Genomic DNA, 19,839 nt, shown 5'->3' on the forward strand with positions numbered 1-19,839 from the left:
TACTGTAAAAGGGCTGTTTCTGTAGACATGGTTTCTCTCAAGTTTAGAGAAATCATGTCTACAGAAATAGCCCTTTTGCAGTTTATTTATAAGCACACAAAAATAACACTATTGGTAGGCTATATCTGTAGACATAGACAGTAATACAATACTTTTAAAATTATGGGATTAAAGTTATAGCCTTACAAATGGGTGCAAAACTATTTGGACGAAAGAACTTTATGATTTTCATATCAAAGTGCTCTCAAATACATTTAGTCCCTGCTCTTAAGATTACAACCATTTCAAAAGCAGCTAAAACAATGTTAATATATAAAAATGTTTAAGCCGTTACATTGTTACATTTAAATGTTTGATCATTGCAATCATTCACTTGCTTATTCATGCCTTGTTAAGCCTGTTTGATAGTGTACATTTGGGGTGGCTTTATAACCTATGGTCTTGAGATTTGGGTGATGACTGAAAGGACAAGATGACGGATACAAGCGGCCGAAAAGAGTTTCCTTCGCAGGGTCGGGTGAGGAGCTCAGTTACCCGCGGAGCTCGGAGTAGAGTCGCTGCTCCTTCACGTCGAAAGGAGCCAGCTGAGGTGGCTAGGGCATCTGTTTCGGATGCCTCTTGGTCGCCTCCCTCAGGAGGTTTTCCAGGCAAGTCCTATTGGGAAGAGGCCTCGTGGAAGACCGAGGACACACTAGAGGGACAGTGTCTCTGAGCTGGCCTGGTGTCGCCAGCTCAGAGACATTCATTTAGGCCCTTATTACTTTTAATTTACTGCGGATAGACCCATAAACTAACAGTTCAGTGACGCAGGATAAGCTATATTTTGTCCAATTCTTGTACTTGTAGCTCGCTGCCATTGAACATTTTAATTAGAGCTTACATCTAAGAATAATGAGTTCTAACATTAACCTTCTGGCACAAATCAGATGATGAATTCAGTTGCACCTCACAATTCTGCACTCACTCAATAGACAGACCCTCAGACACATAAAAACATGTTTATAGGGATGCACCAATGCAGAGACACCACCCATAAATAAGGACTCACATTTCCACAGCAATGTTTTTTTTTATAGCAATGTGCTTAAGAGAAAAATGTCAATGTCAATGTTAAGTGTCAATGACAACTTTGGTGTCATAAACACGATTTAAATGCTACACTTAAGCAGTCGAATCTTTGTTTCACACAAGAGAAGTCAGTGCTGTATTATATCTTACACTGATTTTAATGTACAAAAGTCCAATAATGGTATATTGCATATATAATGTACAACAGGAGGCATTACAATTCATGGTACAAAAAGCACAGAGGCATGAGAAGGCCATTTCTGACCTGCTTTTGATCATAATACACAATACATGATACAAATCTTATTATGATACACATTTGTATGTACAAAAAAAATCTCCAACAAGAAATCCGACACATAATATTTACACACATTCATAAATAATTTGAATCGGAATGTTTGTTCATTAGCATACATCTATAGAGCGGAACTATATATGTCTTTGACTCCACATAAACATCGAGCACATTCGCAAAAGCAAAATGGCAAATGTTGCTGTTTGATAAGCCTGAATTAATATGGGTTAGCTGTGAGAACATTTGGAAAGTTTGTGAGAATCTTCAATCTTGACTGGCTCTTCATAATAATAATAATAATAATAATAATAATAATAATAATAATAATAATAATAATAATAATAATAATAATAATAATAAAATAATAATAATAATAATAATAATAATAATAATAATAATAATAATAAGCGGTCTCCCATCCAAATACCAAACAAGGCCCTGCCCTGCTTAGGCACTAAATGTGTCCCTTACATTTCTGTAAAAATGTGTATTTTGAGAGCTGTGAGGAGGCAGGGTCAGGGAGAAACTGCAAATATATGGCCAAAACCAACCTGAAATTTAATGTATTATGCGTGTAAAGTCAATGATATAACAAGAATGTACTATGTACTATGTAACTATTCATTCTTAGTAATGTAACATAATGTAACATCAAGTAACACCACCTGGAGTTTAATCAATTGTTACATGGCTTACTCTGCTCACTTGCCATTTTGCTTTTTTTTTTTTTTTTTTCCAAAGGATGTGCACTGGGTGTATGCAGTGATCCCCCCCCCACAAAAAAAAAACGGTAAAGGAGGTAGAGTATTGCATATAAGATGGGAATGGTGGAATTCTCAAACTCAATGGAATAAAGTCAACTCACATAAAAATACACTGTAATAATCTGTTGTTAACGGAGCAATTATAAATCCCCCTTTTAAAACTAAAACATGTCAAAATACATGTGTCGTACAAAAATATACTTGTGTCTGTGGCTTGTCTTGATGCAATGTGCATGTGAAATGAGACATGTGCTACAGAATAAAGACTGAGCAAAGTTTTAAAGCATGGCAGCTCAGAAGCTTGTGCTGAATATGTCAGAACTGTTTCTCCTGTCGGGGGTACAGAGCAAGTACACAAGGGCTTGCCAACTGCAGCATGAAATAACGGGAGCAACATGAAAATAGCATCATTGTAATGTACTTCAGTCAGTGCTAGAAATCCTGAAAATAGACATGATAGGCATCAGGCATCTCAACAGTCTTAACAATTCTTCTCACCTACAGTATAGAATGTCAGCCCAAATACTGATCACAGAAGTCATTTACAAGATTCTCAAGTGAGAAAATAAAATACTCAAAAAAGGAACAAAAAATATAGCAAGCTGTTTAGTCAATGCTGTTACAAGTCTAATTCCAAAACTTTCTTCTTGGTGTGTGCAATGAGCATGTATGTAGATATACCCGGGCTGTGCTGTTAGAGTCTGACAGTCACCACACATGCACCTGCTCTGCCCAGACAGAGCGGGGCCACCTGCAGAAAAATATAGTAGTAATTATTGCATTAGTTTATGCTACAATTATAATTTTATGTTCACAGACCAAATGAATTGCCCTAATGGCATCCACTATAACAGTGCTCACTTTAGTAATGTGTACATTGTTTACATTGTTATTTTACCTCAATTCACAATTCTATGGTGTTTTCACTAAGAGACAGGGACTCCCCTGAAAAAGAGATTCTTAATCTCCATGGGACTTTCCTGGTTAAATAAATGTCAAAGAAAAAGGAAAAAAAAAGAAAAGACTTAGATCTAGATCAAGAGCTACATCAAGGTCAAATTGGGACTACACTGGGAACATCTAAAATAGGACAAAATTATGTCTTGAGTGTGTGTAAACCATGTATAAATCAAAAACACTAAATATTAAATATTAAAGCATAAATGAAATTATCTTCAATTAAAATGAATAACATTAACATTTTAAAGAAGTCCAAGTACCAGCAGCTTGAAGACCACTTAACAATTAAAGAAACATTTTTCAAAATGTGCTACAGAGTGAAAAAAAATCATTGATCAAGATTCGGAGCTTCATTCTGTTTGGGCACTAACTGACTCTATCAAATCAATGTGTGCAATTTAAGTTTCAGCTGTGTGGTTTTTTGCATAAACAATCTGCTATTGATGTTTGAATGATCAGATCAATCAGGCCAATAAATAAGAGCAATTTTCTTTGTAATATGTTCTGTGCTTCATGGAGCTCCAGTGGGCGGGGCCGAATGAGTCAGCTGGCACTCGGCTGCTCTGAGGCAGGACATCAATGCACAATCTTTTTACTTAATTCAGTCAGAGCTCATTTCTGTGGATCGCGCTCTATACACAAAAACAGGGGGAAAGGCAGCAGATTTCTGTCACTTAGGGTTTACATCGTCAAAGTAAGAACCAGAAAACATTTGTGGTTTAATTAGCGCCTCAACACTCAAAGCAGTCAGCTGAAGCTGAAGAAGCTCCGGAGCGCCGCCTTGTTTGCCTATACTGATCATACAAAATGTCCACTATTTCCACTTTTTGAAATGTAAAAATGTATTAAATGTTGTTTTCTTGAGTTCCTGTTTCCAGAGCAGTGTGTGCGCGTCAGGGTGTGTACCTGTGTCCACTCGTTTGTCTGAGGGTCATAAGCTTCCACAGTGTTTAGGTAGACCTGCCCATCATAGCCGCCAACAGCAAAGAGACGGTCTCCAAGGAGACATACACCAACTGCATCCCTGCTAACACTCATGGGAGCAACAGCTGTCCACACATCTGTCTGAGGATCATATCTGTAAAATACACAGTTTTACATTTAATAAGCATAAAAAGGACATTTGTACATTGTGTGTGTTAAATATCGTTCTTTGCTTTGGCAGTAGGTTGTGTTCATGTGACAACATCCTAAAGAGCCAGTAGTTTAACCCTGAGGTAGTGGGCAGCTAAGAAGGCTATGGCGATAACTTTCATAACCAAAATGTAGAGGTTTTAACTTGGATTAATACCTCTGTAATTACTGTCCACATGAAACAAATAAACTGGCACAAAGTTCAGTGTCTTCAATGGACTAATAATTCAAATATTTTTTTCATAATGGTGTCTGAAAGTGGCACAATATTTAATAACATGGCGGTGATGTTGGTCTGTCAAAAGGACTTTCTCCCGAAAAAGATTAATCTGGCAGGTTTGGGGGCATAATCCCTCAAAAATAATAATCAGGTTAAACATTTCTTTCAAAACAGTGAATCTCAGCCCTCCATGACATCCTATTCTAGAATATGAATACAATGCAACCTATTGAAATGGAGAGCAGACAAGCAAATTAAGAAAAATAAAGATCATAAATTGAGAAATTATACACAGGACAAAATATAGTGCAGTAATATACTATTATAGGAAGAGTGAAAGATAAAATAAGCTAAACACTAAATTTACACCATATACTACGTGTACCTCTCGACACAATCGCTGAGCCTCGAGGCCAAGGATGAGGCAGGAGCATCATGACCGCCGATGGCATAGAGGAAGCCATGCCATGTGGCCACACCCACTCCCCCTCGCCGTTTAGCCATGGGCGCACAACTACTCCACCTGCAAAGCAAGGCCAGCGTATTTTTAGCACCAAAAGAATAGAAAACATAACTGATGCCTCTGTTGTGTGCTATTTACATAATAATAAAATAATATAATCATTGAAAAAGGTGTCCATAGAGTTAACATGAAAGACATCTGGGCACATCTATCTATTTTGATCGTCGTCTTCATTCTGACCTGTTGGTGTGAGGGTCAAAACACTCGACCGAGCGCAGGCAGGATGAGCCGTCCCGACCCCCCACTGCATACAACCTGCAATCAACAACAGCAAGGCTTTATCTCCGGAGACAAACACAACAACATCGGCCTCACTATCACACAAAATCTGCACACCTTTCTGGAACGAAAGCCTCATTTCGTTTTAGTGACGCTGAAACGAATGGAACAACTGCAGCAATCTGAGCGTCTAGGGAAAGTTTTAGGGAGAGGCAGAATGGGGTGCAAAAAAAAAATCAATCTTCCTTACACTCCCAGGGCATCAAAACAAGAAGAAAGTCTGTAGAGGGGCAAACTAGACTGAAACTGAACCAACCAACCAAGTAATGAACTAAACCAGTTCAACACACATGATGCCCAGTCTACAAACAAAGGCGGGTCTGCTGGGCATGCTTAGCTCAAATCACTTGTTTCTGTATTAATTACCATCTTTAAAGGCCTGTGCTGGAGCCTCAGTGGCACAGACCAATAAAACAACAAGCAGTAGCTTTCAGTTTTAATCTTCTCTGGCGGGCTGCTAGAAAATCCCAGATAAAGCACGAGGCTTAAGCCAGGCAATAAAATGCTATGACATATACACTAACATCTTGATTGACCTGTAAGTGGCACAACAGACATGAAACACGTACTTTTAAAAAAAAATGTACTGTCAATATGTTTGTGTGTGTTTTTTGTTTTTTTACTTACTTCCCATTCAGAACAGCTACTCCTACAGTACTCCGGGGAGTTGACATACTTGCAACAAAACTCCATTGTCGAGCTTGAGGATCCCACCTGTCAAAATGTGACATTGATGAGATGTGGATGTAGTGCAACACAATGATATGGACAGCCTGCCCTCACCTCTCCACTGTGCTCAAGTAGCTCCAGCCGTCATGGCCCCCGACAGCATACATGGGCCCCTCCAGGACAGCTACACCTGCGGGACAACGTACATCCGTATATCAGGGCTCCGCTCAAACACATGTTTGAAAAGGGGAGAGTAAGATTTTGTTGAGTGACTCAGCACTTAGGGCCATTAGTCAGAGCACAACAAATATCCATTAGTGAACATGAGATCCAATCAGGCACCTCTGAAGTGCTTCCAAGAGCTAACTACAATAAGACTAAGTAATGACACCAGTAGTTGTTACTAGTCCTTATGTGTGACCACACGTCGTCTTACCTAGACCATGTCGGTGTGTCGACATTGGGGGCATCACGCTCCATGTCTTGCTGTGTGGGTTGTAGCACTCCACAGTGTTGAGAGTCTTGAGTCCGTCTCGACCCCCCACCACATACAGCCGTCCGTCCAGGACAGCCACTCCAAACTGTAGTCTGCGGCCACTCATGGTGGCCACCTGCCGCCATGTGTCCCGCCGCAGACAGTACTGCTCGATGCTCGTGGCGCCTGAAAGTCAGAAGCGAGGGTTCACATCACACCCATTTGACTTAAAGTCTTCACACTTTCAAAGATTTCTAATGAATATAATAAACATTATAGCTCGGTAAAGTGAAGAGACATAAGGCATCTCACCTTTAGTGGCATCCATGCCCCCGACAGCAAACATGGCCCCGACAGTGGCCTTTCGTGGTCGAGTCCTGGAGCTCTGCAGTAAAGGTCTTCTCTGAGGCAGAAGGTGGTACCTCATTCCCTCCATCAACAAACGCTGACACTCTACACTGTCCCGGAGCAGAGGGTTTGACTCCAAATCTGCCAAGAACTGCAAAAAAAAACACAGAGAAGAAGACATTTTGACCCTACTCAAATGCAAGTAGTGTGGGAAATAGCTAGCAATGACAAAAACGTCCTTCATGCACTCTCTCAGGCTCATACATCACATTACATCACAGTCTATTATTTGTCTAAAAGATTACATTTCGAAAGAAGTTTTGTGTGGTCTCGAAAATAAATCCACATTTTTATTTTTAAGTATGTAAGAAAATACAGCGCATGTACCATACCCTCTCGCTGTGAGATGGGGTAACGAGGGGCAGGGATTAGAGGTATTAATCTGCTTTATGACATCCTCTTCTTCTTGATGAATAATCACGCGGCATATTATGAATATTGATTGCCCTCTGTGTGAAGATTATTCTGTGTTTCATGTGCATTTTACAGCCCTTGAGGTCTCCGAATGTTAATCCATTTGTCAGTTTAGCAATGGCCGCTCACTCTGCTGAGGGCCGAGAATTCTCCTGTATCTGTCCATTATGGCTGACGCATCCTCTACTGTGAGTGCTCGGGATTTTAACTGTCTACTATAGGTAGACAAGACATAATCATCTGCACTGAAATGTTAACCTTTCTGAACTTGTTTAACATGTACACTGTGAACTTCGTCATTCATTTAAACAAATTTACTTTTGCTATGTTGATCAGAAAACTTGACACATATTTTTTCCAAACTTGTGCAGCCCTAGTATAAAGTGAAGTATATAAACTAAAGGAGATTAGAGAGATGAAGAACCATTTAACCAAGATATCGCACTTAATTAAGGTCAGGGATGCGTGCGTGTATGAAAGAGTGCACATTTAAGCCCAGGGCTGCAGCGGAGGATCTGAGCAGCATATAAACGGCTCAAAATCACATTACCAGCTCGATAGTCCAGTAGCCGAGGAGAAACGATGGGGGGAGGGAGTGAAGAGAGACTGCTCACACCCAATTACACAAACAGAAGCGCACATCCGAGGCGGTAATGGCGCTTATTTATAGCTAATGTAAAGGATCTAATTGTCTAACAATCTAAGTGAATATAGTGAGACAGATTGTTGCTGGAACAAGAGACTGGGGGAAAATGCGAGCAGGAAAAGAGGTGTCACAGAGTTGCAGAAAGAAAGTCACAGTGAATTATGCTAATGAGGTTTTAGTAATGGAAATTATTCAGCATCCTTCTTAGCAATTCCCACTTGGATGAGTAAAAAAAACAGATGGTGCCCGTAATGTGACAACTGTGGTGTCTTTTTTTTACCTGTGGCTGCAGCAGAGAGATCCGGACGTGGGTCAGCAGAGAAGGGAGATGCCTCTGGCGACTGGGGGCATCGTGGCGGACCCAGGTCAGGAGCGAGTTCACCACGGTTTCCTCGTCTGCCACGTTGATGTCATCTGAGGTAAGCAGCCGCGACATCTCCTCCAACGGCAGCAGCAGAAACTCTTGGCCCCCCACCACGTCCAAAAAGTGTTCCTGTCAGAGCCGCGAGGAGGCCGCACAGAGAGCGAAGGAGGCCGATTAGTCTCAATTGGGAGAAAAAATGAATGAATAATGAATAGTGAAAAGAGAGGGGCGGTGAGGGGAAGGAGACTGAGGAAGATTTTAGTTGAGGGCGACAGAGGATCAATGACGGTGGAATAAAAGGGAAGGAAATGAGGGCTTGAGAAAGGTCAGAGAGAGATGGAAACGAAAAGCTGGAAAAATACAGGCAGGATGAGCAAAAGATCCATTTTCTTTGTTTTGTGCTTGCATGACAGCTTGTGCAACTTTACCATAGTATAGAATTATAATTATGTATTGCCACAACACACTAAAACTGAGGAAGATGAGGAAAAACATCAAAGACACAAAGCTGCTATATCAGTCACCATAGCAACCATGAGCAGAAGACAGACCATAGTGGCATCGTGTGTGTTCAAGGCAATTTCTCAATGCCGACAGGAGACAAAAAGAATCTGATGGGATTGAAAGAACACAAAGACCTGTTGAAACCTACCATAGTGTAGTTATGGGCAGCCCTCTGCAGGTCACAGCAGCCCTGAGCGTCGGCGTACGAGCGAATCCCCAAACAGTTGGACGGGTGGAGCTGCTTCATGAGGAAAGAGCAACAGGCCTGAACCACGGAGGACAGCTGCAGCAGACAGGAGGCCGACAGTACAGACTCGATGGTGTCCTCTCTCAGTTCGAGACGCCCTGGACGCCGGAGAGGACAGAGCTTTCAAAATGACTGCATACTGTGGGTGTGCAGACATCACGTTGTGTTTTAGCCTAGCAGGTTTACCTGTGTACGCATACTGCACCAGGACCCACAGAGCATCGGGATCCACGCCCTCCATCTTTACCTCATCCTGTTTGGCCTCACGCACGTCACTGGTGAACATGGCGGCAAAGTAGTCGGACACTGATGAAAGCACGAGTCTGAGAAGAGAGAGGGTATGTATCAGTCAAAGGTGATCCAATGACTACAGACGTTGTCCTTCAGACTAGACAGGAAAGCCCAGAGATTTTACAGCAATATGTTGGCAATCAGTTTAGTACAGCTACAAAGTTCATAACAGTACACACGTTAAGGGAGTAGCTGACTGCTTGGTTTGTTTTTAATAACTATCAGAGATTAGGATTCATCTCTCTGCTCTGAACTCCCACTTGTTATAATAGTAGCCAATGTAGATTTTAATATGTTACATACTATAAAACCTGCACTGCCAACACTGACATTTTTTACTACAGTATGTTTATTTTATTTTATTTTTACTGTATATACATTTTGGTTCATATACTTTTGCCCCCCTTACTATAGTCTGTCTAGGATATTTTAGTCTATTTGTTTTACAGCATACTTTTTGCCCCCGTGAAGTTTCTGATACCTCTATTTGCTATGTAACTGTTTGCACATTTCCTGTCTCTCCTGCACACCCTGAGTGTTTCTTGAGAGCTGAATGTAACAAGATCTCTCCATTGTGAGATCAATAAAGACTTATCTTATATAAGTTAGCGTTCACATTCATTTGAAACAATGACAGTATTAGGGCCACACATCTGTAAATAAGGAAATGCTGCTCTGCTTTAGTACGTGCTACTCGTTTTGCATGTGAGCAAAGGCTTAGTAAATGACCCCATAGTGCGTAAAGGGGATGCACATGTTTTTCTGGTTCATTCTAAACAGAACCCTCAACATTGTGGGCTAAGTGTCAAAGCAAATACAAATATACATTGACACTCATTTTACTTCTGTTGCTAAGCTGTTGCCATGCTGGAATGTCATCTGCATAACCTCTATCATAATGCTAGATTGTGTTTATTCAACCTTGTTTAATTTTTTAATGTTGTTTTGACTAATGCAACTCAAAGGACCTTGTTAACTGCCGTCAACAAACGTTGTGACATGTGATCCAGATAGTCATTTGGTATCATATATTTGTGTAAGAATGTTGGCTGCAATCTCACAATGGCATCCAGCAAGATATGATTTACTTTATGGTCCAATTCTTCAGATAAAGTCTGTGTACCAACTACCAGCCCATGTGTGGTGTGGGTTTTTGTTACTCAAATTGAGACGTCTGCAGAAATGATCCAGCAGTGACTTGCTCGATGAGGCGTGTAACAGCAACATCAGCAGCAGTCCTTCTGATCACCGCACACTCTTTGGCGTTTGATCTAAATAAGGCTGAAAATACACATGGCTGTGCTTACACAGCAGCTGCACTTGTCATATCATGTCAAAATGTTTGCTGTTAAAATGAATTTTGTGCAGATTTTTTGCTCCTATGTCTGTTTCCTCTCCAAACCAACAGACTTGAACGAGAGCCTGCACACGAGTGCGTATGTCATGTATGTATATTTATAACTCATTACTGGATGTGACAACCAACCACGCTTTGTCATATAACCCTAATCAGAGAATCGTAATGTTGAATTTATGTGCATATTGGAGGGGGTGTTTGTTTTCTACAAAGACATCACAACACTCTACAGTCAGGACACAGCTCTATCCCCTGGCCTGGACACAATGTAGCTGCTTTCATTTTTCATGTGGCTCTCCTCTGTGACGTGCTGTGAGCGACAGTGGCTACAGCTATGGGTTATTTATACATAAACATGAATGTGTGGGAGACAAATAGATGGCAGCCAAGATGTCCCCGTGTAAATGGAAAGAACACAAAGTTGACAAACTGCCACAGCAAAGGGCAGCAGGAAACAGGAGAGAGGGACTGAGCGCAGGAGGCCAAAGAGTCCAACCAAAACAGTCTGTTTGTGTCATTGTGAGGAGTGACAGTCGAGGACAGGATCAGACTGAGGTTGCAACACATTCACCATTGTCCCCAAAGTATGAGCAATAAGTGGCTGAAATCATGATTCAATTATTAAGAATGTCCTTTTTTAGAATGTTTTTTTTTTGTAAATGAAAACAGTGCAGAAACCTGTACAGAACCAAACGCAAGCACTAAAGCACATATTGTAATAAATTCATGGATGAAACGGCGCAAGATGTGTTTCTAGAAAGATATAAAATAAATCAGTCGTAAACAAAAAAGCAATCCATCTCTTGAAGCACCCAGAGCACATACAAAGATGCTCCATTAGGATTGTTGTACAGCGGGTCTTCAGTCTGCCACCATCTGTGCCTGCAGACTAACCAAATGAAGCAGAAGTAGAAGGCAGCAAGAGAGAAAAGGCATCTGCGGCTTGATGGAGGGCCACTCCCCTGCCTCATCTTTACACTGAAGGAGCCTGCTGCTGCTGCAACAGAGGCCACACGCCCAGAGAGAGAAGGATGGAGAGAGACTACAGCTGCAGCAAGCTGGACGACAAGTGTGCATGTGAGCGATGCACGATTTACTCAGGACCACTTGACTATGTGCATCCAGTGCAAAAATAAAAAAGGGCTTTTTATAGCAGGGTATAGCAAAGGATTTCTGTCACAACTGTCCATCTTGTGAAAAGAATATGGAAGTTTTCAATGAATTCCATTATCTGTACTTTTCTTCACACTTCTATTTGTTTTATTTCATTTTGAATTGGTTGAGTCGGTGTCAATTAGCAAGTCAGTGGATGAAGGAGGGTAAAAAGGGACCATGTTATTACTCAACATTGCGTAATAACTAGATGATGATCCTTGGTTACCTGTGCGCCGGTATCCGCCTCTCTCCCGCCACCAGAACCACGTCACAGAGTTGACGTGAGCGCAGGTAGCCCTCCATCTTGCGGAAGGTGGCATCGGCGTGGGACAGAGCGGTGAACACACAGTCTTCTGGACAGGCGCATGGCTCCATGGACACACAGGAGGACAGGGTAACGCTGCTGTTGGACGTCCTGTACACACAAACACACAAGGACACAGGAGCTTTGAGACCATGAGCAGAAACTGATGGCTTTTCTTTGACACAGAGAGACAGATGTGTGAGGAGAGTGAGACCAGCTGCTGTGTGAGGCAGTCTTTATGTCGGCGCCCTTCTCACACATACCTCTTCTGCCTTCTCTTTTCACTGATTTCACTGTAAGTCACTGCGGGTGGACAAAGACTCTTAACGGTCCAATTACTGGGACTAAAGGGCCACATAAATTGAGCTCAGTTTAAAGAAGATGCCAGTTAAATGTCTACAGGAGCTGAGCCTGATACAGAGCGGACATTTCCCCTGCCTTTAATGGCAAGCACTTCTTTCTATATACACCACCACAGGGAGACAAAGAGAGACTTCAGTAAGAGGGCCTTAATATAAAAATACCACTACAATGAAAAGTTTTTGAGAGAATAGTCATCCTAAAATATAGCTTAGGGACAAAATCTCTTTATTGCAAGTCCAACGGAGACATTGTAGCAGCCTCTTTGTGCTTAACTAACATCCACCGTCCTTGTCCTCCTCACTCATGCATCATTCCAGCAATCTTATCCTTCACCGTCTGAAACTTGCTCTCCAATTTATCACGGCTCATAGCTCAGAGGAGGTGTTTGGCCTGCATCCTGCCCGTTTGTCCGACTGTGTGTGTGTGTGCAGATGAATGCTGTGGCTAAACGCTGCCACAGGAGACAGCTTTGAAGTGATGGGAACGCTGTCTTTTCAGGGCTCTTAATTGAGCCTGGCAGCCGTTCAAACACGGCCAGACAGAAAAGCACAGGGATAGATAGAGAGAGTGTGTTTGTGGTGAGGCACAACATGCCAACAGATTTTGAAAACCTTTTTTGCCAGGCATAAGCAGACTCAGATGTTGTCAGTGTGTGTGGGGGTCCGCCCTTCAAACACAAGCACGCCGATGTGATAGCAATCTAAAGGTAGTTCGGAGTTCACAAAAGCAAATGTTAAAAGGTGAGCAATGAAAATGACATGTTGAGCTGGCCAGTTCAATAAGGGGAGTCTCGAGTTACTGTAGAGCTGCAGATTAAGATCATTGTTGCTTGCAGAAAAAAACATTGCATTGCTACAGTAGATTCAAAGTCAAATCTCCTTCAATAATTTGTTTAAGTTCTACATTACAGCTAATGGAAATAATAGGAAAACTTGTCATGGAAGGAGGTGATAGCGGAGTACAGACAGATATTGTTCATCCACTGCGGGATTCAGTACATCTCCCATAATCCCACTCAGTCAGCCGTACTATCTGGCAGTACACAGAGGAAAGACACAACTGACTAAATGCTTACAGATGCTAACTAGTATATGCCGCAGTCTTTGCCTGGGACTACGCACTAAATACTGGATCTGTGCAGCTTTTATTGGAAGTGCATTGCTTCAAGACAAAGTCAGGCTCTTCTGGTGCTGCTCAGGCCCATTTGACCAAATGATATAAACACAATGTTCATAAGATGAATGCATGCAAGTTCTGTAGTTTGGCTTGAAAATGTGCCTTGGAGCATCCAGTATAAATCTGAAAAGTCTATGTAGAGACCACGCAGCGTGTAATGTGTTCAGCCAAACCGGTTTGGAAATTATTCAAGTTAAAGTTTTGTGGTTTATTACAATAACTTGTGCCTTGAAAAAAACATTTGTGTCATTGTGTGTGATCTAATCATAATCTGAACTAGAATAAAACAGGAAACATAATAACTATCACTGCCAGTGATAGACATAGTCTGTGCCAGAAGATAGACTATACAATGGAAGCTTAATGCCTTATTGTTTCTTTCGTGATGGCATCTTTCTCTAATAAAGGGTCATAAACGCTGATTTAACTCAGTGTAGTTGATCATAGAGGAGCTTACTCAGTGGTAACTCAAACGACATTACACATTACAACATAAACATGGAAAAAACTAAAACAACGCTGAGATTGAATACTTTTTAATGACTGTGAGTAATGTTTAAACCCGCCCGTACCTGCAGGAGCTGGAGTCTGTTTCTGCGGGGTTGTTGTTGTTGTTGTCCTCGGTGCCCGCTGCCGCTGGAGCCGCTGCTGCCTCCTCCTCCAGCCCGGGTTGGGCAGAGGGCTCCAGGGGCAGCGGGGGCAACGGGGCATCTCCAGACGGCTCCATGCACGAGAGCGGACGTGGCCGACGTAGAAGCGGGGGAGAGTCCCACGAAAGAGCCGCGGAGGAGCTCCTACACTCGGGCTGGCTCAGTGAGCGGGGGCAGGAGCTGCCTGCCCCGGGTGTAGCAGCACTGCTCCGACTCCCCGCCGCTTCTCCAAACTTTCTGTTACTGATCCCGTGGCACAGGTTAGACCCAGCACTGCCGCTGGTCACCAGCCCGCCCTGACCGCCCACACTGGAGCTGATGCCGGCTGAGGAGGAGCTGCTACAGCCGCTGATGGAGGCTCTGTCTCCAGGGCTGCCGCCCGCTCTCCTCCCGGAGAAGTGCTCCAGAGGCGGGGAGTGAGTGGGAGACAGCGCGGTGTGGCCGAACCACCTCCATCGGATCCGGAGGATCTGCTTCACGTCAAACTCCTTCCGCGAGGACGAGCCCGAGCCGCTGCTCGACATTCCAGGCTCAGCACCGACAGGAAATGGCGGGGAGAGCACGAGACGCTCCGGAGTTAAAGCTACACAGCTGCACGCGCCTCTTCGGTTACCGCCCGCTCACCGTGAACGCAACTGGACGCTCTGAGGATCAGGAGTGTGGAGGAGAGAGAGAGGAAACAGGACCGCTCACATCTCTGTCTCTCTGCCTCTTCGTTTTTCTACTATTTTGTACTGAATGGAAAACATGACTAGCAGTGAGTTATATTGGGAATTACCAACAAAGACTGTTTTAATTAATGACATACTTTGTAAATCCTAAATCCACTGTACTCTTGCATTTAACATTTGTTTTAGGTTAAATTACTGTTTTATTTGGGGGTTTGTGTATCTGACCCAATTCTCAGGATGTAACTTTTTATCTCCCTCAAAAGAGCCCGACAGGCAGTTAAAGTCAGTGATTCGCCTGTTCTACAATTGACTTTTTTTGTTGGGCTAAATACAGCTATAAAGAATGTGACAGTTCTGCAATTTTCATTTTAACTGGAGACAACTTCATTCATACTTTGTGATGCATTTAAATTAGGGTTTGTTTTTTCGATTTGTACGACTATTTTAGCTATATTTAGTCATGGTTTAGCTCTTGTTTCTCCCTTCTTCGACCCGGTTTAGGCCTGTTTTTCTCTTGATCTAGGCCAGGTGGTATTTGAAAAGTTAAATATTTTTTGGTATCGTACAAATACAGATCGACATCTCTCTCCTCTCACTCTTCCATTTCCTCTATCTGCAATGCAGCAGCTATTCAGAGACAGTAATGATCAGTGGGAGTGGGTCCTATGGGAGCCATTTCATTTAGACGCCCGGGGCATCAAGCAGCCCTGCAGACCAGTCAACCAGAACCAGCCTCACCTTGATGCAACCTCCTCATCCACTGACAGGAAGTTTATTCGCCTTGGACTTGGACCAACATTAGGGATGAGATGCTTTAAGAGCCCCACTCCAGGAAGAATCAATAAGTCAAGCAGGCGAGGTCAGTTTGTGATATGCGTTGGTCATAAATTGGCTCCACAGACTAAAGGAAAGGACTGAGACTAATTTTTCCCATAAACAAGCAACTGAGGGTGGCAGATGTCTATTTCCGTTTTACAGACTGTATTCGGCAGAGCAAGCTGCTTTTCCTCAATTTCAGGGTACATTGCAGTATACGAGCAGGACCAGCCCCCTGTTATGCTGGATCAATGCTACAGAGTCAATAGACGCACAAGACAAACAAAGACTGCATCTAGACAAGCAACAGCTGCAAGGGACACATGCACCGAGCCGCTGTTTCAATACAAGAAGAAAAACAACGGGCAAGTGGATGACCAGGAAGAGCTTTAAATCAATAGTCATGTGTCTTCGTTTAAACAAGAACAGGCACAATACGACCACTCCAGATCAAGTTCCTCTTCGGATGTCTTTTGGATGGATTGTGGTTTGATTCAGTGAAGAATATGCCATTTTAAATCTGGCAACCACTCCTGACGGTGGCAGAGACAAAGCTCCAGCAGCACTGAAGGATGTTTGAAATGCAGAGAACAAATTTCCCTATAACAAAACACACCCTAACCTTTTCCGTATAATTTGCACACTTGAAGCCTCTCACAATCCCACAACAAAAAGGGATGGTATTAAGTTACCAAAGCTAAAAACGTTTAATATTCCCTGCAAATAAACAGAAGTAAATGTTTTACCATAAAATAATAACTTGATTCAGGGACAGTCCCACAGAACAATGACAAAAATCTGTGGCCCAACTGTCCTACTCCTGTAATAATTCATCACTTGCCTCAACAAGATGACTAAAGTTTGAATCCTAAAATTTTCAAGAAAGTCGACATTTCTGGCACTCACTGATGAACGTAGTGCTGAAGCTAAGCTGAAACTAGCCTCTGGAGGGGAATGAAGCAGAGATGAGGGGCTATTCAAACCCACGCTCCTTCAATCCCGTCTAATCATTGGCCACTTGGCAGGAGCCTCCTTGATCCAGCTACTTTTATTATTGCTCTTCCGGCCGCAGTTGCTCGAGACTATCACTCAAAATCCTCTGGTACAGATTTACGGCAGCTCCACACAGGCAAATGACACCATGAAATTGCATTCACACACACTTCATTCTCGATATTCATCCTGATTATGAACACACACAAACCGATGCTTGGCCTGTGTACATTGCCCCACACACTGTAATAGCGCAATGAATTCCGATACTCATTCCCACTTTGTAGTCTGCAAGTGTACGCATACACTTACAAATACTAGTCTGTGCCAACAAAAAACAGGTAGCAGTGCCCTGGGGAGAGCACTCGTAAAAACATTTTATGAGGCTAGAAAGTGAAACATTATCTGTCTGCTGTGGTGCGATGATCAGGTCATCCTGCAGGATTGATGAGTATTCTCTAAAGGCAAAAGCTGCAAAGGTGCAAAAATGTTATCACATATTTGATCAGTAAATGCGTTTCTCAAATAAACTACATCTTTGTACAGTCCTGATCAAAAGTTTAGACCAGTTAAAAGATGGCAAAAATTCATTTTGCATCTTAATAAGGTTCCAACTAGAACCTCAATATGCAGCAAGAAAAACATGGGAATGAGACAAAAAAACACACCTCAAAATAGAACTTAAAGTTACAAACATGAACTCAGTAATGAGTAGAGCCAACTGATATTGTTGATCCCATCAAACAATCGTTGTGTCTCGGTGCAAGTGTTTCCAGGGGGTGAGTGGGAACATTTCTCTAAATGGTGAAGACGGCCTCACGAAGGGCATCTGAAACTGTCTGAAACTGTTGTACATTCTTGTAAACCTCCCTTGCCATTTATCCCCAAAGAATCTCATTTGGATTGGTCTAAAAGAGTGATGTTTTTCTCCTGGAAGAAGTCCTTTGTCCTGTGGGCATTGTGACCTGTAACGTTGTCCTGTTGTAAACCTCAGTGGTTACCACACAGACGAGGGCCACAGTCATGAGGGTGATCTCTTCAATGTCCCAAGTTAGGTGCTCTCTCACTAAGTCTAAATGGACAGTTCTGTGGCATTCAAGGAGAGGAGGCCTTAGAGGATGTTTTTAGTTTTTGAAGCCCTTAAGTCGCAGATGCCTCTGATGGTTATTGGGCTGCAGCGACACCAGTAACAACCTTAATTTGGGCTGAGGCTTTTGATGGACAGCCAATTGGATCCTCCGGCTCAGTGCTGGTGACATTATTTGGGTCTTCCACCTCATTTTTGTGTTCCATAACCCTCAGAATCCTTTAAGAAATTCAAAATGACTTACTGCGTCTCACCTCAGCAGCGATGGAGCACCATGAGAGGCCCTGCTTATGTGAATTTTTGCCGTCTTTCAACTAGTCTTAAACTTTTGATCAGGTCTGTATTCTGCTGTTGTCTCCTCTGCTTACTTCTCAATCCGTGCCTCAATTCTTGGTTCCGCATCCTTTGCTCTTATCCTTTGCAATAAAAGAAAAGTGTGATGCTGGGATGGTGGCTGTGGCTCCCTGAGGTGCATACAATATCCACAAGGACAAAGCCACAGGAGCCATTGTTCTACACACATACGCACTCACGCAAGATGAGTTACCTGCCTTGTATACATGCCACGGCAATGCAAAAGTATAAATCACAGGGCCAGTATACAGTCTCCGTGCATACACAAGGACACCATCTGAGCTTCTCCATGACACGCAAACTTTGACATGACTCCGCCCAGTGCATAGAGTGAAGATGTTCAGCAGCCTGTAAATCTTATGCCAGTAGAGATTCCATATAGAATAACAACAGCATGCACCGGAGACAAGGATTAGGGTTAAGGTTGGAGTCAAGTTGAGGAATATGTGTGTTATGAAGGTTAAAGAGGATATACGAGCGATTTTATGAACAAAATGATTGCTCCCAACAGGGGGAGTAAATCCAGGTGTGAGACAGTAGCCTAGTATAATAACTGGGCAATGTGGCAAGATTTTTATTTTTATAAGTCAGAATATTGATCAATCTCAATCTCATAGCTTTAGCTACTCTTATGATTCATGCACATATAGACAGATAGATCTTTTTAATAAACCAACAACAAATGAATGCCTTCCAATATACTAAATCTTTCACTGCACTCCTCCAAACGCTGTGTTGTTACTGCCACAAAATTGATTGTAGACACACACAAAAATAGTTTTAGTGAGCTGTGAACCAAACAAAAGTCTCTCAAAGCTTTTCATACCATGACCAAAACAATGACACTAGAGCTGCATGATTTAGTAAAAGTATCTAAATGTATTAATAATAATACATCAAACTTGTTTAGCTTTTTTTTTTGGACACTCCAAGGCGCTTTACAGCGTCAAACCAAGAGGATGAAAACGAGGATGAAAATACAATTGAAGAAGTGACAAAAAAGGAACAAAAAAAATGACAAAAACACAATAAACAAGCAACAAAAACATGATTAATAAGTGATGGAAAGAAACAAAACGTGAAAAAAGCAACAATAACAAGACTGAAAAGTGACAAAAACATGACGAAAAGCATAAAAAGTAAGGAAAAAAGAGATGAAGACAGCAACCAAAGCACGACAAAATGCTTAAAAAATGTGACAAAAAGTGGTGAAAAACAAAAAAGACATGATCTGTTTTGTAGGTCTTAGCTTTCAAATGAGGCGTTGCTCTGGCCTATAGGCTTTAAGCTGTTAGATTTGGGTAAAGCCAAACTGGAGAAAATGCACTCGGTCAAGGCAGGGGTAAGAGGTTAAACGATGAGGACATTGTACTGCCTAAGTCATTTTGTCTTTTCTAAATCCATCATGTGAATGTTGGTTATGATGCAGACCTACACATCTGTCCAGAGGGGGAGGAGTGGGATGATATCTTGCCTAAGGACATGACAGCAGTAGCAGGACGAAGAGGGAAATGCTGAAACCACTGAAAAAAGTTTGTCATTAGAGTCTAAAAAATGCAACATATCATTTGCATTAAGATTATTGTACAGAAATTGTGAAAGTAAAAACCACGCTCAGTAAAGTGTGAAGTAATGAGAACCCAACGCAA

The 19,839-nt window shown here is 42.2% G+C and overlaps 1 protein-coding gene across 2 annotated transcripts in view; it reads right to left on the reverse strand.

Annotated features, from left to right (window-relative positions):
• The window catches only part of klhl5 (kelch-like family member 5), a 42,523-nt gene extending 27,595 nt beyond the window's left edge, over positions 1 to 14,928 (reverse strand). Inside the window, exons 1-13 of one of the 2 annotated variants that reach the window (XM_079554180.1) lie at positions 14,192 to 14,927; positions 12,003 to 12,191; positions 9,160 to 9,296; positions 8,875 to 9,071; positions 8,139 to 8,351; positions 6,703 to 6,889; positions 6,352 to 6,576; positions 6,030 to 6,105; positions 5,874 to 5,960; positions 5,148 to 5,222; positions 4,830 to 4,967; positions 3,997 to 4,168; positions 2,608 to 2,881 (exon numbers count right to left, since the gene is read on the reverse strand). In XM_079554180.1, the coding sequence (XP_079410306.1) occupies positions 2,825 to 2,881; positions 3,997 to 4,168; positions 4,830 to 4,967; positions 5,148 to 5,222; positions 5,874 to 5,960; positions 6,030 to 6,105; positions 6,352 to 6,576; positions 6,703 to 6,889; positions 8,139 to 8,351; positions 8,875 to 9,071; positions 9,160 to 9,296; positions 12,003 to 12,191; positions 14,192 to 14,793 (2,355 nt within the window). In that variant the 5' untranslated portion in view covers positions 14,794 to 14,927 and the 3' untranslated portion in view covers positions 2,608 to 2,824. Of the gene's footprint in view, positions 1 to 2,607; positions 2,882 to 3,996; positions 4,169 to 4,829; positions 4,968 to 5,147; positions 5,223 to 5,853; positions 5,961 to 6,029; positions 6,106 to 6,351; positions 6,577 to 6,702; positions 6,890 to 8,138; positions 8,352 to 8,874; positions 9,072 to 9,159; positions 9,297 to 12,002; positions 12,192 to 14,191 lie in introns of those variants that run through there. The other variant, XM_079554181.1, reaches the window with a different exon arrangement.
• Between the last annotated feature and the right edge of the window lie 4,911 nt (positions 14,929 to 19,839).

This window comes from Gobius niger (genome assembly GCF_951799975.1).
Source record: "Gobius niger genome assembly, chromosome: 3".
In the NCBI taxonomy this organism is placed as follows: domain Eukaryota; kingdom Metazoa; phylum Chordata; class Actinopteri; order Gobiiformes; family Gobiidae; genus Gobius; species Gobius niger.